General features: G+C 44.8%; 1 protein-coding gene across 1 annotated transcript in view; it reads left to right on the forward strand.

Annotated features, from left to right (window-relative positions):
• The first annotated feature begins 11066 nt into the window (after window positions 1–11066).
• LOC126293459 (basic phospholipase A2 notechis 11'2) overlaps window positions 11067–22662 on the forward strand; it is a 147246-nt gene continuing 135650 nt past the window's right edge. Inside the window, exon 1 of the mRNA XM_049986703.1 lies at window positions 11067–11123. Coding sequence (XP_049842660.1) covers window positions 11075–11123 — 49 coding nt within the window. The 5' untranslated portion in view covers window positions 11067–11074. The remainder of the gene's footprint in view (window positions 11124–22662) is intronic.

The raw sequence follows: 22662 nt of genomic DNA on the forward strand, positions 1-22662 counted from the left end.
CAGTAGGTATGGGGAGATGAAGAAGCTCTCACAGGATAGAGTAGCATGGAGAGCTGCATCAAACCAGTCACAGGACTGAAGACCACAACAACAACATGGTGGTTTTATACAATATACAGTTGATATAAGACAAGTGATTTTATAGAATATACATGTGATGTAAGACAAGATTAAAACTTAAAGTTCGTGTTTTTCAACCAATTAATTAAGCTGGGTCTGAGAGTGAACAAGTCGTCGGGATTTCAGGTATGAATGAAGTAGGCAGCGTTGGACTAGATGTTAAATTGTCTGCTCTTCTTGATACATCCACACATTGATGAACTGATCCAGCCCTATTTGTACCCGGAGTAGCTACAACAACCATTTTCAGTCCTTAACCTGTTGAGGCGCACCAGAGGTTCCTCGGTAGGTCAAAACCTTTGGGCTTATTTGTGGGATCAAGGTGATGGGCTCTTGTTCCCAATGTTTTTGTTGACCGTTCATGCTTCCAGCTTTCATTTAGATCAAAACCATCCGCGATCAGCTGTCCTGCGGTAACACTTGGTGGTCTTCTTGATCGCAGTCGTTCCTGGTGCAGTGGCAGAGAGGGTGATGCGGATATTTTCTTGGCCTCCCTCAGCAGAGCTTGTTTCCGCCTTAAGTGAGGTGGAGGGATGTGACTCAGTCCAGGTAGCCAGTGGCACGGGGTTGGTTTGATGGAACCAGTAATGCAGCGCATTGTGTCGTTCACTTTCGTGCCTACCTTCTTCACATGTACACTTTCCAACCAGACAGGTGCGCAGTACTCGGCTGCAGAGTACACAAGACTGATGCCAGTTAAACGCAGACAGTCAGCAGAGGTTCCGCAGGTGGCACCAATGAGCTTATGTAGTATGTTGTTCCTTGCAGCAACTTTATGAGAAAGCTTGGTGATGTGCTCTTTGTACGAGGGTCACTCCAAAAGAAATGCACACTGTTTTGGTAAAAATACAGGTTTCACTCTGCATGTGTGGAAGTTTTACAGTGTGTAGATACATCCTTCCCGCTTGTTTTCAAACTTAGTTCAACCTGTTCCCGTGAGTGGCGCCGTCACAGCATGTCTTCGAGATGGATGCTACACTTGACGTTCGTCAGAAGCAACGTGCTGTCATAGAATTCCTGTGCTGTGAAAATGAGACAGTGGGAGACATCCACAAGAGGGTGAAAAAGCTGTATGGAGATGCTGCTGTCGATCGCAGTACAGTTAGTCGGTGGGCAAGCAGATTACGTGATGAAAGCGGGCACGGCAATATTGAGGATTGGCCTCGCAGTGGCAGGCCTCGTACTGCACACGCTCCAGAACCGCCATAAATTCTGATGCATATGTGACGACACTGAAGAAACTTCAAGCCAGACTGAGTCGTGTTCGACCACATCGGCAAAAGCAGGATGTTCTGCTGTTGCACGACAATGCACGGCCACATGTCAGCCAAAAAACCATGGAAACGATCATAAAACTCTGATGGACAACACTGAAACACCCGCCTTGCAGTCCTGACCTGGCTCCATGTGACTATCATCTCTTTGGGAAACTGAAAGACTCTCTTCGTGGAACAAGGTTTGAAGATGATGACTCCCTTGTGCACGCTGCCAAACAGTGGCTCCAACAGGTTGGTCCAGAATTTTACCGTGCGGGTATACAGTCGCTGGTTCCAAGACGGCGTAAGGCAGTTGAGAGGGATGGAAATTATGTGGAGAAATGAAAATATTGTTCCTAAAGGATGTATCTACACACTATCAAACTTTCAATAGAATAAAAGATGGATTAAAAAAAATAGCGTGCACTTCTTTTGGAGTGATCCTCGTAGCGCAGGGTTCTGTCTAGAGTGATTCCGAGATATTTTGGGAAAGGATCGTACCTCAACGTTTGTCCATTGAGCAGAACTCTTGGTTTGTAGTTCGCAGCGCGATTCGCTAGAAACAAGAGACTTCAGTGTTTGATGTGCTTGTGCTCAATCTCCAGGTCTTAAAGAAAGTTGACATCTTCTCCAGATCCTCCGTAAGAATTCGTTCATCATCTTCGAATTTTCTGCCCTGTGCTACCAGTACGATCGTTTTAATTTGTTAATTGTTAACTACTAACTCTATTAGCGACACTTCAAGCATATGTGTCAACATACACCACTGAATGTAACTGTAAAATCATATTATCGCACGATAATCATATTACCGTACTTCAGAAACAAAGGGATGCGCGAAACACTAATTTCTGCATAAACGGAACTCAGATTACCCATATTGTACTCATCAGTTGAGCTGTGGTAAAAATTGCTGTTTTGAAGAGCGCGCCGCAGCGAGTTGTGTGAAGCAGTCGTCCTCCGTTTCTGTCTCCCTCTGGTGGGAAAGGGGAAAGGTTGCCTGTTCACGTGTATTTAAGCGGCGCTATGAGCTTGAAATATTGAATTTAATTGATGAAAGGAGAAAATATAAAAATGCAGTAAATGAAGCAGGCAAAAAGGAATACAAACGTCTGAAAAATGAGATCGACAGGAAGTGCAAAATGGCTAAACAGGGATGGCTAGAGGACAAATGTAAGGATGTAGAAGCTTATCTCACCAGGGGTAAGATAGATACTGCCTACAAGAAAATTAAAGAGATCTTTGCAGAGAAGAGAACCACGTGTATGAATATCAAGAGCTCAGATGGCAACCCAGTTCTAAGCAAAGAAGGGAAGGCAGAAAGGTGGAAGGAGTATATAGAAGGTTTATACAAGGGTGATGTACTTGAGGACAATATTATGGAAATGGAAGAGGATGTAGATGAAGACGAAATGGGTGATACGATACTGCGTGAAGAGTTTGACAGAGCACTGAAAGACCTGAGTCGAAACAAGGCTCCCGGAGTAGACAACATTCCATTAGAACTACTGACGGCCTTGGGAGAGCCAGTCATGACAAAACTCTACCAGCTGGTGAGCAAGATGTATGAGACAGGCGAAATACCCTCAGACTTCAAGAAGAATATAATAATTCCAATCCCAAAGAAAGCAGGTGCTGACAGATGTGAAAATTACCGAACTATCAGTTTAATAAGTCACAGCTGCAAAATACTAACGCGAATTCTTTACAGACGAATGGAAAAACTGGTAGATGCGTACCTCGGGGAGGATCAGTTTGGATTCCGTCGAAATGTTGGAACACGTGAGGCAATACTGACCTTACGACTTATCTTAGAAGAAAGATTAAGAAAAGGCAAACCTACGTTTCTAGCATTTGTAGACTTAGAGAAAGCTTTTGACAATGTTAACTGGAATACTCTTTTTCAAATTCTAAAGGTGGCAGGGGTAAAATACAGGGAGCGAAAGGCTATGTACAATTTGTACAGAAACCAGATGGCAGTCATAAGAGTCGAGGGGCATGAAAGGGAAGCAGTGGTTGGGAAAGGAGTGAGACAGGGTTGTAGCCTCTCCCCGATGTTATTCAATCTGTATATTGAGCAAGCAGTAAAGGAAACAAAAGAAAAATTTCGGAGTAGGTATTAAAATTCATGGAGACGAAGTAAAAACTTTGAGGTTCGCCGATGACATTGTAATTCTGTCAGAGACGGCAAAGGACTTGGAAGAGCAGTTGAACGGAATGGACAGTGTCTTGAAGAGAGGATATAAGATGAACATCAGCAAAAGCAAAACGAGGATAATGGAATGTAGTCAAATTAAATCGGGTGATGCTGAGGGAATTAGATTAGGAAATGAGACACTTAAAGTAGTAAAGGAGTTTTGCTATTTGGGGAGCAAACTAACTGATGATGGTCGAAGTAGAGAGGATATAAAATGTAGACTGGCAATGGCAAGGAAAGCGTTTCTGAAGAAGAGAAATTTATTAACATCGAATATAGATTTATGTATCAGGAAGTCGTTTATGAAAGTATTTGTATGGAGTGTAGCCATGTATGGAAGTGAAACATGGACGATAACTAGTTTGGACAAGAAGAGAATAGAAGCTTTCGAAATGTGGTGCTACAGAAGAATACTGAAGGTAAGGTGGATAGATCACGTAACTAATGAGGAGGTATTGAACAGGATTGGGGAGAAGAGAAGTTTGTGGCACAACTTGACTAGAAGAAGGGATCGGTTGGTAGGACATGTTTTGAGGCATCAAGGGATCACAAATTTAGCATTGGAGGGCAGTGTGGAGGGTAAAAATCGTAGAGGGAGACCGAGAGATGAGTACACTAAGCAGATTCAGAAGGATGTAGGTTGCAGTAGGTACTGGGAGATGAAGCAGCTTGCACAGGATAGAGTAGCATGGAGAGCTGCATCAAACCAGTCTCAGGACTGAAGACCACAACAACATGAGCTCCCCAGTGGCCCCCTCCCTCCAGTACACCTCTTGAAATATGCTGATGACACCGCACTCCTCGCCCTCGCTCCTACCCTCCAACGGTCCCAACGCCTTCTCCAGAATCACCTTGACCTTTTTGCTGCATGGTGTAACGGGTGGCTCCTGAAAATCAATCCTTCCAAGACCCAGGCAATCATCGTAGGTCGCACCACTAGCTCCTTCCGGCTCCTGGATTTCTCCTTTACTGTTTGTGCCCTCCTGTCCGCCTCACCCCCACCCTCACCACCTTGGCCTCACCATTGACTGTCACCTCACCTGGATCCCTCATCTCCACTCCATCCAATCCAAACCCCACAACCGCCTCCGACTACTCAAACTCCTCTCTGGCCGGACATGGGGGTTGCACCCCTCTACCATCCTCCACACCTACAAATCCTTAATGTGTCCCATCCTCTGTTATGCCAGTCCTGCCTGGATATCTGCCCCCCCCCCCCCAAATTCTATAAGTCCCTCCAGATCCTCGAGCGTCATGCACTCTGCCTCACCTTCCGTATACACCTCCCGTCCCCCACACGGATCCTCTATGACCTCATTCCTTTCCCCCATCTGCTCCTATTGCTCGAACATATCCACATACTCCAGCCACCTTGATCCTCCTCACCCCCTGGTTGCTCCTCTCCTCCCCCATCCCCGCCCCCTGCCACGGCTTCACTGGTGTCCCCTATACCCTCCATCTCTTCATCTCCTTTCCCAAGGTGGCTTCCTTCAACTCCCCCTCCCAGATGATGCCCTCTCTCCCTCCATTTATCCCTCATATCAACTCTGATCCTCACCCTCCTCGTTTCCTCCGTCCTTTTCCTGGGCTCCCTCTTCCTCCCCGCTTCCATCCTGTGTTTTCTCCCTGCCTAACCTCTCCCTATCTCCCTTCTCCACCCCCCCCCCCCCCCGAGTCCTTTTGTGTTCCCGTCCTCTGCCTTCCCCACTCCCTGGCACGTCTGCACAGCACCCCCACCCCTCTCCTCCATTGACTTCTTTCCCCCCCTCCCTCTTCACTTTTCCTCTCCTTCCCCCCTTTTCTATTTTTCCATCATCTGCCCAGTTTCCCCCCACCTGCTCTCGGCTGTAGTATGTCATATTTGTGCCAACTTTTTAGTGCATTGTTTAAGCGAGTGTACAGTGTTGTGCGTCTTTCCACAGTGTTGCGAACAGAAATCATGCTGTCACTGGGTGTGCATTTTATATCTCTTGCGAACAGAAACCAGACTGTCGCCGTTTTTTTGAATTGTCTGTCTATTATTTTTCTGCTTCCTGTGTATTTTATTAGCATCATCAACCCTGTGTTTTATGTTTTAAGTTCCAGAATTTTCTGCCATTTTACCTTTAAGTCACCGATTTTATCGCCAACTGTTATTTTTTTATTACCTTCATCTTTTTAAAACAAATTCTGTAGGCTGAAGAGCGGCGTAATAAGCTGCTGCCAGCCCTCCCCCTTCAGAGGGAATCGAAACTCAAGAAAGGGAAAAAAACTCGGCAGTGGGTCAGTCTAGGTGAGTCTGGGGTGAGTCTGGGTCAGTCTCTCGTCCCCAGCTTCCTAGTCTGTCTCTCGTCCGAATTTGTGGCGCAGTGAGAGAACTCAGAGAGTGGTCGCCCAGTCGGGGCTGAGTTCCTGCACCTGAGTCTGTGCGTTAGGCCGCCAGTCTGCTCGAGTTTGCTCAGGCAACGGCCATTGGCGGTTGGATCGATCGGTATACCGGTCGCGCACTAGATTAGAGATTAGATTAGATTAGTACTTGTTCCATAGATCATGATTACGATACTTCTTCAGAATGCGTTTTTCACTCTGCAGCAGAGTGTGCGCTGATATGAAACTTCCTGGCAGATTAAAACTGTGTACCGGACCGAGACTCGAACTCGGGACCTTTGCCTTCCGCGGGCAAGTGTTCTACCATCTGAGCTACCCAAGCACGACTCACGCCCCGCCGTCACAGCAAAGGTCCCGAGTTCGAGTCTCGGTCCGGCACACAGTTTTAATCTGCCAGGAATGTTCATATCAGCGCGCACCCCGCTGCAGAGTGAAAATCTCATTCTGGAAACATCCCCCAGGCTGTGGCTAAGCCATGTCTCCGCAATATCCTTTCTTTCAGGAGTGCTAGTTCTGCAAGTTTCGCAGGAGAGCTTCTGTTAAGTTTGGAAGGTAGCAGACAAGGTACTGGCAAAAGTAAAGCAGTGATACTTGTTAATGATGTGGAATTTGTCAGGTTAATAAAAGGTATCTATACAAGGTATTACATTAGACAAAATATTACATGACACTCAATATTTTTAATTTTTTGTGTGTGTGGGGGTTGGGAAATTACCCACTTACTATATCCAAAAATTAATCTAATGAGTAGAAGGAGTTGTCATTAAGAAATTCTTTTAATTTCCTTTTAAATGCTATATGGTTATCTGTCAGACTTTTGATGTTATTAAGTAAGTGACCAAAGACTTTTGTGGCAGCATAATTTACCCCTTTTCGAGACAAAGTTAGATTTAACCTTGAGTAGTGATGATCATCCTTTCTCCTAGTGTTGTAGCCATGTACACTGCTATTACTTTCGGATTGTTAATAACAAATTTCGTAAGTGAATATATATATATATATATATATATATATATATATATATATATATATATATATATATATATATATATATATATTGAGGCTACAGTGAAGATCTCTAGCTCTTTAAATAAGTGTCTGCAGCATGATCTTGGATGAGCTCCAGCAGTTATTCTGATTACACGCTTTTGTGCAATGAACACTCTTATACTCAATGATGAGTTAGCACAGAATATGATGCCATACGAAAGCAGAGAATGGAAATAGGCGTAGTAAGCTAATTTACTCAGATGTATATCGCCAAAATTTGCAATGACCCTAATAGCATAAGTAGCTGAACTCAAACATTTCAGCAGATCCTCAGTGTGTTTTTTTTTCCAGTTCAACCCCTCATCAATGCATAAACCTAGAAATTTTGAATATTCTACCTTAGCTACCGATTTCTGATCGAAGTATATATTTATTAATGGTATCATTCCATTTACTGTGGGGAACTGTATATACTGTGTTTTGTCAAAGTTTAATGAGGGCCCATTTGCAGAGAACCACTTAATGATTTTCTGAAAAACATCGTTTACAATTTCACCAGTTAATTCTTGTCTGTCGGGTGTGATAGCTATACTTGTATCATCGGCAAAAAGTACCAGCTTTGCATCTTCGTGAATATAGAATGGCAAGTCACTAATATATTTTAAGAACAGCAGAGGACCCAAGACCGAGCCTTGCGGCACCCCATTCTTGATTGATCCCCAGTTTGAGAAATCACATTTTTTTTTGCATATTATGTGAACTGTTTATTTCAACTTTCTGCGCTCTTCCAGTTAGATATGATTTAAACCATTTGAGCACTGTCCCATTCATACCACAGTACTTGAGCTTATCTAGAAGTATTCCATGATTTACACAATCAAAAGCCTTCGATAGATCACAAAAAATCCCAACGGGTGACTTCCAGTTACTCAGAGCATTTAATATTTCATTAGTGAAAGTATATATAGCATTTTCCGCTGAGACACGAGATGACTTGTCCGCCTTGAGCGTCGGCGCATGTGAGGTCTCCACTTGAGTCCAGTGGGCCGCGCCGTCTATTGAGGGGTAGTGGCTTCGCGGCCGACACGAGAGCAACAGGAGTCAACCCACGACATCGGTCTGGCCGGTGCGAGCTGCGACGCCGTGAGACGGGAGATCGGCGCGCCTTCCTGCGTCCGTTGAAGCGGCTGGCAGTGGACGGTTCGGGAGAGCGATTTGGGGGTGCTGCGCCAGGTCTTCGCCAGAAATCGCAGTTTACTAGAAGTGAATGGTGATATCTTGTTTGATTTACTCTTGTTAAATTCTACTTGTTTTCTTGGTGAGGTCACCAGACGCTTTGTTTTGGGGTCGCCCCACTATTCTTCTCCGTTTGCCCACACGTGGGAAGGTGGTTGTTTATAAATTGGTTGGTCCGTTTTTCCCTTGTGGAGTAGGGGCGTGTTAGAGCAACCTGCGGTTGGGGTTGTTCGGTAATCTCCCTATCAATCTGCAGTACGTTAATAGCTGCCTCTGTCATGTTTGTCGGATTCGGTGTGTTAACGAATTTATTGCTTGAAGTGTAACGGCCGAATTCCTGAAATAAGTTTTTATCTTGTCTATCATCTTGAGAGGCGGTGTACGTCTACTGTAGAGCACGTTCGGCCAACCTTGTATAATTTTATGTAAGATTGCATTACATGGGCTTTATTTTATTGGTCATTTTAGTATATAAAGCTGCCACCATTCCACCGTAAGACTTTTGTAGAAGTTAAAATCAAGTTGCACCTTCGGTGGCAAGTTAATCTTTTAATTTTAGTGCTTTGTTCCATTTCCATCCCTCCTGCGGGGTGCATGGTTTGTGTGCTTGTGTGAATTGTTAAAACGTTTAATTTAAGGTAATCTGGTGTGTTGCAGATTTGCACCTGTGTAGTCTTTCAGGGGTTGTTGTGAGCGGTCGTGATTACGGCCGTGTCAAATGGGAGCGGCAAGGTTCTCAGCCCGAAAGATCACACACTCAAAATTTGTTTCTTTCTGCTTCTACCTCTCAATTGTAACTTGATATTTAGAGAGTGCTTTCTGCTTATACTTTTAAATCTTTTTCTGAAAAAAAAGAAAAGCTTTTAGGACTAAAATCCTCTTTTGTTAAAAGCAATTTCATTTTGATTTCATCAGTTACTCTCTGGCAACTACTTCCACGCTCACATAGTGTGATTAAATTTGTTAATGTTCTTGATGAATCGCTAGTAAATAAAGCAAATTCTTAAGATAATGTTCAACTCTATCAGCAACACTTCACGCATATCTATCAACATATGCCGCTGAATGTAAACGTAAAATCATATTATCGCACGATAATCTTATTACCGCACTTCACAAACAATGAGATGCGCGAAACACTAATTTTTGCTTAAAACGGAACTCACATTTACCATGTTGTACTCATCCAGTGTTTGATAATGATATAAACATGATCTGAAGCATTTTTATACATGGGGATCTGATTCCTTAAAGAATCCGGTAGGTGGAGGGAATAGGGGCGTTAGGGTACAGAATTAAGTCCGTTTCGGTGGGACGCTCCCATTTAACCAACAACGCTGCGTACACTACGGCGCATGCGCAGACGGCACGGTGGTGGGGGGATGGACGCATCAGAGAAAGTTGCGCGCGAAGTTTCACTGTGGAAGGACGCTAGCCGATTCAAATTGCTATCATCTCTCGTTGCATACACTGCTCCGGCCGTGTGGGAGGGCGGTTATACTTCGCGTTACGAAGTACAGTGTCATGCGGCAGCATTCTGTGTTCTCATAAACTGCGACGGCACGTGCGTATCCGTCCTTAAGGGATTACACAGCTCCCGCTTTTTGTGCGAAACCTCGCTCGTTCCAGCAGCGAATGGCTGAGTGCACTATGGACAGTTTTCCAATAAACTGTTCACCCCGGCTGTATTAAGTCAGTGACGCAAAACGTTTACAGAGTGAGTGTATTGCTACAGTCATTTAAATTTCGAATAAGTTTGATGTCTTTTTATTTCGTAACTGGTAAGACGCGATCTATTTTGCACTGCAGCCACGATGTTACCAGTGATCTAAAAGTTTATCTTGCTGTGTCAGTATACTTTAATACGCCGGTTTATCACTGACTAAATATAGGCAGTGGTCTTGCATATTGCTTGCTAGTTAGGAGTTGCTAAATTACTTCAGGCCTGCAAGAAAAGGCGCGTAGCATTCCGAAAAGTGTTGAATACGTTTTGTAAGAAATTAAATTTTTAATGGCAGCATACTCCGGTTGTGGCTCACGGCGTTGTCGAAATCTTTGCAACAAAATTATGTCTAAGAGTATATAATTTTTTACCGAAATTTGTCTTCTTGCGGAAAAAAACGCTGATTCGTTGCGAACTCGGGGGGTAATAGTGCACGAAATCGCCGATTTTCTGAGGTGCCACTACATGACTTCACTGACTACATTTTTTTGCGCCTCTACTGCAATTTTATAGCTAGTGTTGTCGTGATTACTTGTAGAATTTGATGACTGTCTCGCCCAATAGGTGTGGCGCAATAATGTCGCTCTTATTTTTCATGTTGTTAAACTAATTTTGTTTTGAGAGGTTAGGTACTGGAGGATGTGCGCCGATAGCCAGTTAAAATTCGAAAGCCTGGAGAGACTTGGTACGTCCGTATGGCGGGGAGTGGCGTAAAAAGCTATTGGAGTGCAACGATTTTCAGGTATGAATATTCATTGCAGATGCTTTTTATCTCCGGTTTATAATGGAGAGTTTGTAGACACTGGTGAGATCACTGGAACGAGTGGATGAATCGCACTTTTTTTTTCCTAGTTTGCATGGAAGGCTGTGTGCGAGAAAAGTGGTAACGGTTTAATGTCACTCGCCGTCATATTATGTGACGAAGGTGGTTACGTGTGTGAGAACGGCACTTTGCTCAGGGGGGTAAACCGTTGAGTGCGGAGTGAGATATGCGGCTGGCTGCGTGAGTCAGCGGCGCGGTTGGAGTTCGGCTGTCGGTTGCAGCCGCAGTGCGACCTCCGAGGGAGCAAATTTCGGCAGGAGCACCTTGTGAGTGCGTGCCCCGAAAAGGAGAGGCGGCGATTAACCGGCGGATGTCACACGCGTCCATCGGGCGTTAGCACTCGTCGCAGGCTTGTCGCCGCCATGCCGCTTTGCTGGGTGGGCTTAGCTGCCGTTCTCGTGCTGAGTCAAGGTAAGCCCATTCCACTCCATTCCAACCATTTTAATTAAGCACTTGTAACGTCCTGTGGCAAGCTCATCTGCCGTGGACTGCTCTCACGTATTTAACCATCCGCTGTGTGTGTGTGAGTGTGTGTGTGTGTGTGTGTGTGTGTGTGTGGTCTCCAGTCCAGAGACAGTTCTACTAAGACACTGCTTAAACTAGTCTTGTCCGTCCCTTTCTGGAGCAGTGCTGTGCGGTGTGGTATCCGCATCAGATGGGATGTACGGCACTCAATTGTGAATCGCGGAGTACCCATGTAGGTGTAGATGTTGATGTGATCCTGTCGGCGTCACCAAGGATGACTTTTCGATTACTTAACCCTCTTACTACCAAGATCTTTTTTTTCCCCCCACAGAGTGTCACTTGGGTCATATAGACCCCGAATTAATTTACACTGAATATCTTGGCAGTATTTTTAAGAACTAGAACAAAAACATACATTACTGTTTTCAAGGAAACAATCATCCTATTTTCATAAATATTACATTCAAAAAATGGGAAATTCAGGTGGGATCATATTGACCCCAGTCGTACTCAGTGCAGAGAAACCATAAATAATTTTTAATGTGTTGCAAATATAAATCTGTATAGAACATTATTGGATACAATTGTCTCGAAGGGAGAACGCAACATATTTTAAAAATTATAGTTTTGAATACAAGGGAGATATGTGTTTACAATTTGCTTCTCGGTGTACAAGAAGGGCTAAAGAATCGAACTCCCATGTAGAAAACAACGCCAGACGTCCGATTTCTTTGCAAATGAGTTAATGTATTAAGAATTTGACGTTTAGCGTGTAAGCGAGAAAAAGTTTCAAATGGTGTTTTCAGTTTGTCGGAACTCGCCAAGCGCTTTCATTACGAAACAATGGACGGATACAGTGTGGGTAATTTGCACCATATTTTAGGCAAAAGCTTGTTTTTCACGGATCTCAGTGTTTAAGACGTTGTATCCCCTGAACTTTGAGTTGTCCAATGATATAATTTTGCGGTTACATTCAGTGGCACGTGTGGATTTTGTCTGCGCCATCATGCTTGATGCTGCACTGTTACTGCATGAAAAGCGAAAATGTAAGTGACAAACTTTTTCTTTCTTTCTTGAGTTTTGGTGTTGGGGGGGAGTCAATCCATAAGCGAAAAAAATTGTCAAGTCAATAACTGAGCTCTCATTCTCAAATGCTGAATGAAAATAATCTGGGTATTTGCGGGTCTAGGTTACGCTGCCTGACATACACAGTTTCTGACTGTAAGGGGGAGTTGACTAAATTGTACAGGCAATGTTTCGCAAATTGCTCAATGCGTAGTGGAACTGGATATACTTCTGGTTTCCTAGTACCCCTCTTTCTTTCCATCATTTCCTCCGCAGTTTATCTGTCTATTTTCTCATCCTACCTCCTCTCTTTATCCGTCTTCTTATCCTTCCCCCCCTCTCTCCATCTTCCTCCCCCCCTCTCTCTCCATCTTCCTCCCCCCCTCTCTCTCCATCTTCCCCCTCCCTCTCTCTCCATCTTCCCCCCCCCCTCTCTCTCTCTCTGCGCCTCTGCCTCTCTCTGTCTGCCTCCCCCCCTCTCTCTCTCCTTCTCTCTCTCTCTCTCTCTCTCTCTCTCTCTCTCTCTCTCTCTCTCTCTGTCCATCGCCTCCTTCCTTCTCCCTATGTCCATCTCCTCCTCTCTCCTCCCCCCTCCGTCTGACCTCGAGCTTCGTTTATTGTTATTGCAAACAAAACATTGATTTCCAATTAAAGTCGCTTAAAATGAATTGCAAAATCTATTGCGATCATTGGTACCTTGTGCGGATTATGAGAGAGACCTTTCCAGCTCCTAGACATGTGAGGAAAGTAGCTCCAATGACAGTATTTCGCGTAGTTTTAACCTGCAGAAAGATAGCAGTACAAAGTTTTGGACGATACTAACTCCGTACCAGTATTTCTATCGTTAAGCTGGTGAGTCGTAAATACAACTTTCCTGTTATCTGTTAAAACCGACTGCGAAAAAGAAAACAAAACAGCACATAGTTGTATATACAATTTTTGTTTGAATATAAATTTAAGGAGAAGTAATACATAAGGAAGAAATAATTTGTCTGATGTTTTAAATGCCCTGCTACCGTAGTTAAAGTCCGCAGCTCGTGGTCTTGCGGTAGCGTTCTCGCTTCCCGCGCATGCGGTCCCGGGTTCGATACCCTGCGGGGTCAGGGGGTTTTCTCTGCCTGGAGATGACTGGATGTTATTGTGTCGTCTTCATCATCATCATTCATCTCCATTACGGTCGGAGGAAAGCAGTGGCAAACCACCTCCGCTAGGTCGTTGGCTAGTACAGAGGTGTGGTTCTCCCGCATCGTCCCCTACGCTTCTCGGAGTGAGGGACCCCATCATCATCATCATCACCGTAATTAAATCTGACTGGCAAAAGGAAAGTAAGCAGCTCATTTTCACAGCACATCATTTCCGTTCTCGCAGTCGGTTTTAACAGAAAGCCTGTACATTGTTGTTTAAAGAAATACGCAGGCTACGTCCGCCTCAAAATAAGAGTTTTATGTAATGATTTGAAGTGAATCGGTCAAGAACTTTTCGAGATTTCTGCTAACATTAAATAACAACGACTCGTTTTTGTATATTGGTATAGATAACCTAGACAGTAAGTTAAAAAATTATGTGAACAGTGACATCCTCAATTGCAGGATTTTCTTCTTGATACCTGATTTGAAGACTGACTACACTTCATTTTCGAAATTTCTGCAAATGGTAAAAATTAGGAATTAGGTTTCGTAATTTGTACCAGTGGATCAATAAAGAAACGCACTGGTCAAAGTAGAAGTAAATGATCCATATTTTGGTTCTTACATTACTGTTTGGAAGCATTACGATAGAACTTTTTCACTCCTTTCCCCATCCTGGTTCGTTTTCTATTAATCGAAACTGTGCGTTTCATGCATATGATCATCTTTCGCATTGGATCTTTATCGCACAACTCGCAACACGATTCCTCTGGAATGAGATTTTCACTCTGCAGGAGTGTGCGCTGATATGAAACTTCCTGACAGATGAAAACTGTGTGCAGGACCGAGACTCAAACTCGGGACCTTTGCCTTTCGCGGGCAAGTGCTCTACCATCTGCACTACCCAAGCACGACTCTCGACCCATCCTCACAGCCAGGCTGTGGCTAAGCCATGTCTCCTCAATATCTTTTCTTTCAGGAGTGCTAGTTCTGCAAGATTCGCAGGAGAGCTTCTGTGAAGTTTGGAAGGTAGGAGACGAGGTACTGGCAGACGTAAAGCTGTGAGGACGGGGAGTGAGTCGTGCTTGGGTAGCTCAGATGGTAGAGCACTTACCCGCGAAAGAGCCGGCCGCGGTGGTCTCGCGGTTCTAGGCACGCAGTCCGGAACCGTGCGACTGCTACGGTCGCAGGTTCGAATCCTGCCTCGGGCATGGATGTGTGTGATGTCCTTAGGTTAGTTAGGTTTAAGTAGTTCTAAGTTCTAGGGGACTAATGACCACAGCAGTTGAGTCCCATAGTGCTCAGAGCCATTTGAACCATTTTTTTTTTACCCGCGAAAGGCAAAGGTTCCGAGTTCGAGTCTCGGTCCGGCACAGTTTTAATCTGTCTGAAAGTTTCCCAATTGCTCTCCTTCATTAGCGAGTTTCTGTGGTGGTCCCCCCACCGAATGTCCAAAGTATTTATTTTCACAGATCGAGCTATAGTTCTATATTTCTCCTCCTTTGCTTAACTTTTTTTTAAATTTTTTTATGCAGAGGCTACTAGCCAGTACATAGTCTTCTTGCCTAGACCTTGAAGATTTGCATGCAACTTTCATCATTTCCCTCTGATTCGGTGATATTTCTTGGCTGGACGGCTATACCCCACTATTTGCCTACCATCGCCTTTTCTGCATTGAAATTATGGGCCAATCCGTTTCGTTCTGCAGTGTAGGAAGCAAGTTTTCTACGTCCGACATGTATAAACCGAACGTCATTTCTTCACATGTGGGAGTATCCTCTTAAAATTAGTTTTCTACTTTGAAAACCATTTGCTGCGGCCGAAAATTTTCAGATTCCCCGTTGCATTTCTGTTTTTATTTTTATTATTCCTCGTAATTGCTGGCTTAAGCACCTTTTATACGGGTCCACATTCATTTAATCGATGATCCTCATTTAGATATGTTGTAGTAGCTAAACGTTAGTTACCTGAGCTCCACTTTCCATAATGCCTTTCTGCTGCAGTACCATAATACAAAATAATTATTTAATTAAAACCTCAGGATAAAGAAAGCATTAGAAAATTTCATCACATACTTTCTAAACATTTTGTTCGACTGATAATGCTAAGCGAACTTTTTGAAGTTCATTATACGTCCAAATATCTTAAATTGTGCCAGTAGAATATCGAAACGTATACCGGTGCATAGAATGTCGCCATTGTTCCTTTGCCATTTTTCTGGAAACAAATTAAAACGAATACAGACTCATGACTATGAAAAGTAAGGTTATTTCATGTGTATTGACTCTTAAGTAAAATAGTGTTAGCGCTTAAAGCAACGATGCTTTCCGCCACGTACACAGCAAGTCGGACGAAACATACAACAAAATCAACGCCGTCTTCGGACGACCTGTTCCTCAACGCACGCAGCTCATAGCTGACGCCGTGGCTCCAAGAAGCGCGTATTTTACACTGACCCCACCCAATATCGAATAGTACAAGAGGTACGAGTTTTACAGCAGTGGCACATTATGGGCAACTCTTCTGCTGAAGATTTAACTAAGTGTATTTTATCCATAATTTGTTGAACTCCGTGACTGTTCCTCTACAGGATGTACAATGACAACCGCTACCAGTCAAAATAGGAGGTGATTTTAACTAATGTACGATCGGTTTCGGGCGTGTACCCACCTCAGGTGATTTTACATTGTTTCTTGTGCTTACGTCCCTTGCTTGGAACGGAATTAAGTTGCGACTTCTCAACAATCTGACGGACCTGGCTTTTATGTATTTTCTACATTAAATGTATTCTAATCTACATCTACATTTATACTTCGCAAGTCACCCAACGGTGTGTGGCGGAGGGCACTTATACGTGCCACTGTCATTGCCTCCCTTTACTGTTCCAGTCGCGTATGGTTCGCGGGAAGAACGACTGCCGGAAAGCCTCCGTGCGCGCTTGAATCTCCGTAATTTCACATTCGTGATCTCCTCGGGAGGTATAAGTAGGGGGAACCAATATATTCGATACCTCATCCAGAAACGCACCCTCTCGAAACCTGGATAGCAAGCTACACAGCAATGCAGAGCGCCTCTCTGGCAGAGTCTGCCACTTGAGTTTGCTAAACATCTCAGTAACGCTATCACGCTTACCAAATAACCCTGTGACGAAACGCGCCGCTCTTCTTCTTTGGATATTGTCTATATCCTCTGTCAACCCGACATGGTACGAATTACACACTGATGAGCAATACTCAAGTATAGGTCGAACGAGTGTTTTGTAAGTCACCTCCTTTGTTGATGGACTACATTTTCTAAGCACTCTCCCAATGAATCTCAACCTGGCACCCGATTTACCAACAATTAATTTTATATGATCATTCCACTTCAAATCGTTCCGCACGCATACCCCCAGATATTTTACAGAAGTAACTGCTACCAGTGTTTGTTCCGCTATCATATAATCATACAATAAAGGATCCTTCTTTGTATGTATTCGCAATACTTTATATTTGTCTATGTTAAGGGTCAGTTGCCACTCCCTTCACCAAGTACGAATATTGACAACCATCAGCTGTACAACGGAATAAATCTAACTCCGAACAGGCCTTGGAAGGCCCAACGGTACCGACCGACCGTCGTGTCATCCTCACCGTCACTGCGTGCGGATATGGAGGGGCACGTGGTCAGCACACCGCTCTCCCGTCCGTATGTCAGTTTACGAGACCGGAGCCGCTACTTCTCAACCAAGTAGCTCCTCAGTTTGCCTCACAAGGGCTGAGTGCCTCCCGCTTGCAACAGCGCTCGGCAGACTGGACGATCACCTATCCAAGTGCTAGCCCAGTCTGACCGCGCTTGACTTCAGTGATCTGACGGGAACAGCCGTTACCATGCGGCAAGGCCGTTCGCAGAACGGAATGACGGCAATGAGAATTTGTGCCGGGCCGGGATTCGAATCCGGATATTCCGTTTATCACGAGTGGTCGCCTTACCCTTGTTTCATCTCATTTTGTTCTGTATTGTTCGTTGAATTCGTTCGGGGGCGAACGTCCGACGACACCCGTTCAGGCCCTTCGTTAATCCATACTCAGTTTTTCAATTATTACAGAAGTTAGCTAAACCTCTGAGCGAACAGGCTGAGCTACCGTGCCGGCTACCGTTTGGCTGTCCGCGTCGAATCACGGCCAGACCCAGACATCCACATGTCGTCAACCATGCGTCTGCGACCTGTATTCTCCTACATCCATTACGTATATTCCCGTACAGGCGAGCCATTTTTTTACTTGAAAGTCGCTTGCGCGATGTCGGGGGATAAATAAGATTTTGCAGTGCCTGTGCTATTGCGATTACCACAGAGAGTTACTTTGGCACATGGTTGATGTATGGAAGTTTGGGTTTGCCAGTGAGTCATGCTCAGATAGCCTTACGGCAGGCTACCACTCGCGGTAAGCAGGAAATCCAGGTTTGATGGTGCGGCACAAATTTTCATTGTCGTTATTCCATTGTACAGCTGATGGTTAGCTTATCGTCACATGGTTAATGTATGGAAGTTTGGGTTTGCTAGTGAGTCATGCTCAGATAGCCTTACGGTAAGGCTACCGCTCGTGGTGAGCAGGAAATCCAGGTTTGATGGTGCGGCACAAATTTTCATTGTCGTTATTCCATTGTACAGCTGATGGTTAGCTTATCGACACATGGTTGATGTATGGAAGCTTGGGTTTGCTAGTGAGTCATGCTCAGATAGCCTTACGGCAAGGCTACCACTCGCGGTAAGCAGGAAATCCAGGTTTGATGGTGCAGCACAAATTTTCATTGTCGTTATTCCATTGTAAAGCTGATGGTTACCTTATCGACACATGGTTGATGTATGTAAGTTTGGGTTTGCCAGTGAGTCATGCTCAGATAGCCTTACGGTAAGGCTACTGCACGCGGTGCGCAGAAAATCCAGGTTTGACGGTGTGGCTCAAATTTTCATTGTCGTTATTCCATTGTACAGCTGATGGTTAGCTTATCGACACATGGTTGATGTATGGAAGTTTGGGTTTGCCAGTGAGTCATGCTCTGTTAGCCTTACAGTAAGGCTACCACTCGTGGTGAGCAGGAAATCCAGGTTTGATGGTGCGGCACAAATTTTCATTGTCGTTATTCCATTGCACAGCTGATGGTTAGCTTATCGTCACATGGTTGATGTATGGAAGTTTGGGTTTGCTAGTGAGTCATGCTCAGATAGCCTTACAGCAAGGCTACCGCTCGCGGTGCGCAGGAAATCCAGGTTTGATGGTGCGGCACAAATTTTCATTGTCGTTATTCCATTGTACAGCTGATGGTTAGCTTATCGTCACATGGTTGATGTATGGAAGTTTGGGTTTGCCAGTGAGTCATTCTCAGATAGCCTTACGGCAAGGCTACCGCTCGCGGTGCGCAGAAAATCCAGGTTTGATGGTGCGGCACAAATTTTCATTGTCATTATTCCATTGTACAGCTGATGGTTAGCTTATCGTCACATGGTTGATGTATGGAAGTTTGGGTTTGCAGGGAGTCATGCTCAGATAACCTTACGGTAAGGCTACTGCACGCGGTGCGCAGAAAATCCAGGTTTGACGGTGTGGCTCAAATTTTCATTGTCGTTATTCCATTGTACAGCTGATGGTTAGCTTATCGACACATGGTTGATGTATGGAAGTTTGGGTTTGCCAGTGAGTCATGCTCTGATAGCCTTACAGTAAGGCTACCACTCGTGGTGAGCAGGAAATCCAGGTTTGATGGTGCGGCACAAATTTTCATTGTCGTTATTCCATTGTACAGCTGATGGTTAGCTTATCGACACATGGTTGATGTATGTAAGTTTGGGTTTGCCAGTGAGTCATGCTCAGATAGCCTTACGGTAAGGGTACTGCTCGCGGTGGGCAGAAAATCCAGGTTTGACGGTGTGGCACAAATTTTCATTGTCATTATTCCATTGTACAGCTGATGGTTAGCTTATCGACACATGGTTGATGTATGGAAGTTTGGGTTTGCCAGTGAATCATGCTCAGATAGCCTCACGGTAAGGCTACCGCTCGCAGTGAGCAGGAAATCCAGGTTTGATGGTGCGGCACAAATTCTCATTGTCGTTATTCCATTGTACAGCTGATGGTTACCTTATCGACACATGGTTGATGTATGTAAGTTTGGGTTTGCAGGGAGTCATGCTCAGATAGCCTTACGGTATGGCTACTGCACGCGGTGCGCAGAAAATCCAGGTTTGACGGTGTGGCTCGAATTTTCATTGTCGTTATTCCATTGTACAGCTGATGGTTAGCTTATCGACACATGGTTGATGTATGGAAGTTTGGGTTTGCCAGTGAGTCATGCTCTGATAGCCTTACAGTAAGGCTACCACTCGTGGTGAGCAGGAAATCCAGGTTTGATGGTGCGGCACAAATTTTCATTGTCGTTATTCCATTGTACAGCTGATGGTTAGCTTATCGACACATGGTTGATGTATGTAAGTTTGGGTTTGCCAGTGAGTCATGCTCAGATAGCCTTACGGTAAGGGTACTGCTCGCGGTGCGCAGAAAATCCAGGTTTGACGGTGTGGCACAAATTTTCATTGTCGTTATTCCATTGTACAGCTGATGGTTAGCTTATCGACACATGGTTGATGTATGGAAGTTTGGGTTTGCCAGTGAATCATGCACAGATAGCCTCATGGTAAGGCTACCACTCGCAGTGAGCAGGAAATCCAGGTTTGATGGTGCGGCACAAATTTTCATTGTCGTTATTCCATTGTACAGCCGATGGTTACCTTATCGACACATGGTTGATGTATGTAAGTTTGGGTTTGCCAGTGAGTCATGCTCAGATAGCCTCACGGTAAGGCTACTGCTCGCGGTGAGCGGGAAATGCAGGTTTGATGGTGCCTCACAAATTTTCATTGTCGTTATTCCATTGTACAGCTGATGGTTGTCCATATTTTCAATTGCGAATTCATTTAATTTATTTTATAATGGCTTTAGTTGCCGCAGTACCTGACACCTGGAAACCCTAACCGAATGCCGGCCGGAGTGGCCGAGCGGTTCTAGGCGCTTTAGTCTCTAACCGCGCGACCGGTATGGTCGAGGTTCGAATCCTGCCTCGGGCATGGATGTGTGTGATGTCCTTAGGGTAGTTAGGTTTAAGTAGTTCTAAGTTCTATGGGACTGATGACCTCACATCTTCAAGTCCCATAGTGCTCAGAACCATTTGAATCATTTCAAGCATCTTTATGCCCAGAGGTAATTGTGTCATGCAGCACACTAGTCACGCTGTATCCGAACATTACTGGTCTGTTTTTCCTGCTCACGCGCCTTAATTTATATTTTTCTATATTTAGAGCCACCTGCCATTCACCACACCTACTAGAAATTCCGTCTAACTCATCTTGTATGCTCCTACAGTCGCACAACTTCGACACCTTTCCGTACACCACAGCATCATCAGCAGACAGCTCCAGACTGTTGCTCATCCTGCGGCGCTCCTGACTATATCCTTATCTCTGATGAACACTTGTCGTTGAGAACGGCATGCTGAGTTGTGTTACGTAAGAAATTTTTGAACCACTCACACATATATGGGAACCTATTCATTATGCTTCCACCTCCATTAACAGCCGGCTGCGTGGCACCATGTCAAATCCTTTAGGAAATCGGGAAAAAGTGAGCCCGCGTGTTGCCCTTCATCCACAGTTCGCAGAATTTCCTGTGAGAAAAGGGCAAGCTGCGATTAACAATAGCGATGCTTTCTAAAACAGTGCTCATTCGTGGATTCAAATGGTCCAGATGACTTTGAACACTATGGGACTTAGCATCTGAGGTCATCAGTCCCATAGAACTTAGAACTACACTACTCGCCACTAAAATTCCTACACCACGAAGATGGCGTGTTACAGATGCGAATTTTAACCGACAGGAAGAAGATGCTGTGATATGCAAACGATTAGCTTTTCAGAGCATTCACACAACGTTGGCACCGGTGGCGACACTTACAACCTGCTGACATGATGAAAGTTTCCAATCGATTTCTCATACACAAACAGCAGTTTACCGACGTTACCTGGTGAAACGTTGTTGTGATGCCTCGTGTAAGGAGGAGAAATGCGTACCATCACGTTACCGACTTTGATAAAGGTCGGATTGTAGCCTACCACGATAGCGGTTTATTGTAACGCGACATTGCTGCTCGCGTTGGTCGAGATCCAGTGACTGTTAGCAAAATATGGAATTGGTGGGTTCAGGAGGTTAATGCGGAACGCCGTGCTGGATCCCAACGGCCTTGTATCACTAGTAATCGAGATCACAGGCATCTTATCCGCATGGCTGTAACGGATCGTGCAGCCACGACTCGATCCCTGAGTCAACAGATGGGGACGTTTGTAAGACGACAACCATCTGCACGAACAATTCGACAACGTTTGCACCAGCACGGACTATCAGCTCAGAGACCATCGCTGCGGTTACCCTTGTCGCTGCATCACAAACAGGAGCGCCTGCGATGGTGTACTCAACGACGAACCTGTGTGTACGAATGGCAAAACGTCATTTGTTCGGATGAATTGGGGTTCTGTTTACAGCAGCATGATGATCGTATCCGTGGTTTGGCGACATCGCGGTGAACGCACATTGGAAGCGTGTATTCGTCATCGCCATACTAGCGTATCATCCTGTGTGATGGTATGGGGTACCATTGGTTACACGTCTCAGTCACTTCTTGTTCGCATTGACGGCACTTTGAACAGTGGACGTTACATTTCAGATGTGTTACGACCCGTGGCTCTACCCTTCATTCGATCCCTGCAAAACCCTACATTTCAGCAGGATAATGCACGACCGCGTGTTGAAGATCCTGTAAGGGCCTTTGTGGATGCAGAAAATGTTCGACTGCTGCCCTGGCCAGCACATTCTCCAGATCTCTCACCAATTGAAAACGTCTGGTCAAATGTGGCCGAGCAACTTACTCGTCACAATACGCCAGTCACTACTCTTGATGAACTGTGGCATCATGTTGAAGCTCCATGGGCAGCTGTACCTGTACACGCCATCCAAGCTCTGTATGACTCAATGCCCATGCGTATCAAGGCCGTTATTACGGCCAGAGGTGGTTGTTCTAGGTACTGATTTCTCAGGATCTATGTACCCAAATAACGTGAAAATGTATTCACATGTCTGTCAGTCCTAATATAATATATTTGTCCAATGAATACCCGTTTATCATCTGCATTTCTTCTTGGTGTAGCAATTTTAATGGCCAGTTGCGTGCTTAAACCTAACTAACGTAAGGACATCACCCATGCCCGA

This window comes from Schistocerca gregaria, chromosome 10 (assembly GCF_023897955.1).
Source record: "Schistocerca gregaria isolate iqSchGreg1 chromosome 10, iqSchGreg1.2, whole genome shotgun sequence".
In the NCBI taxonomy this organism is placed as follows: domain Eukaryota; kingdom Metazoa; phylum Arthropoda; class Insecta; order Orthoptera; family Acrididae; genus Schistocerca; species Schistocerca gregaria.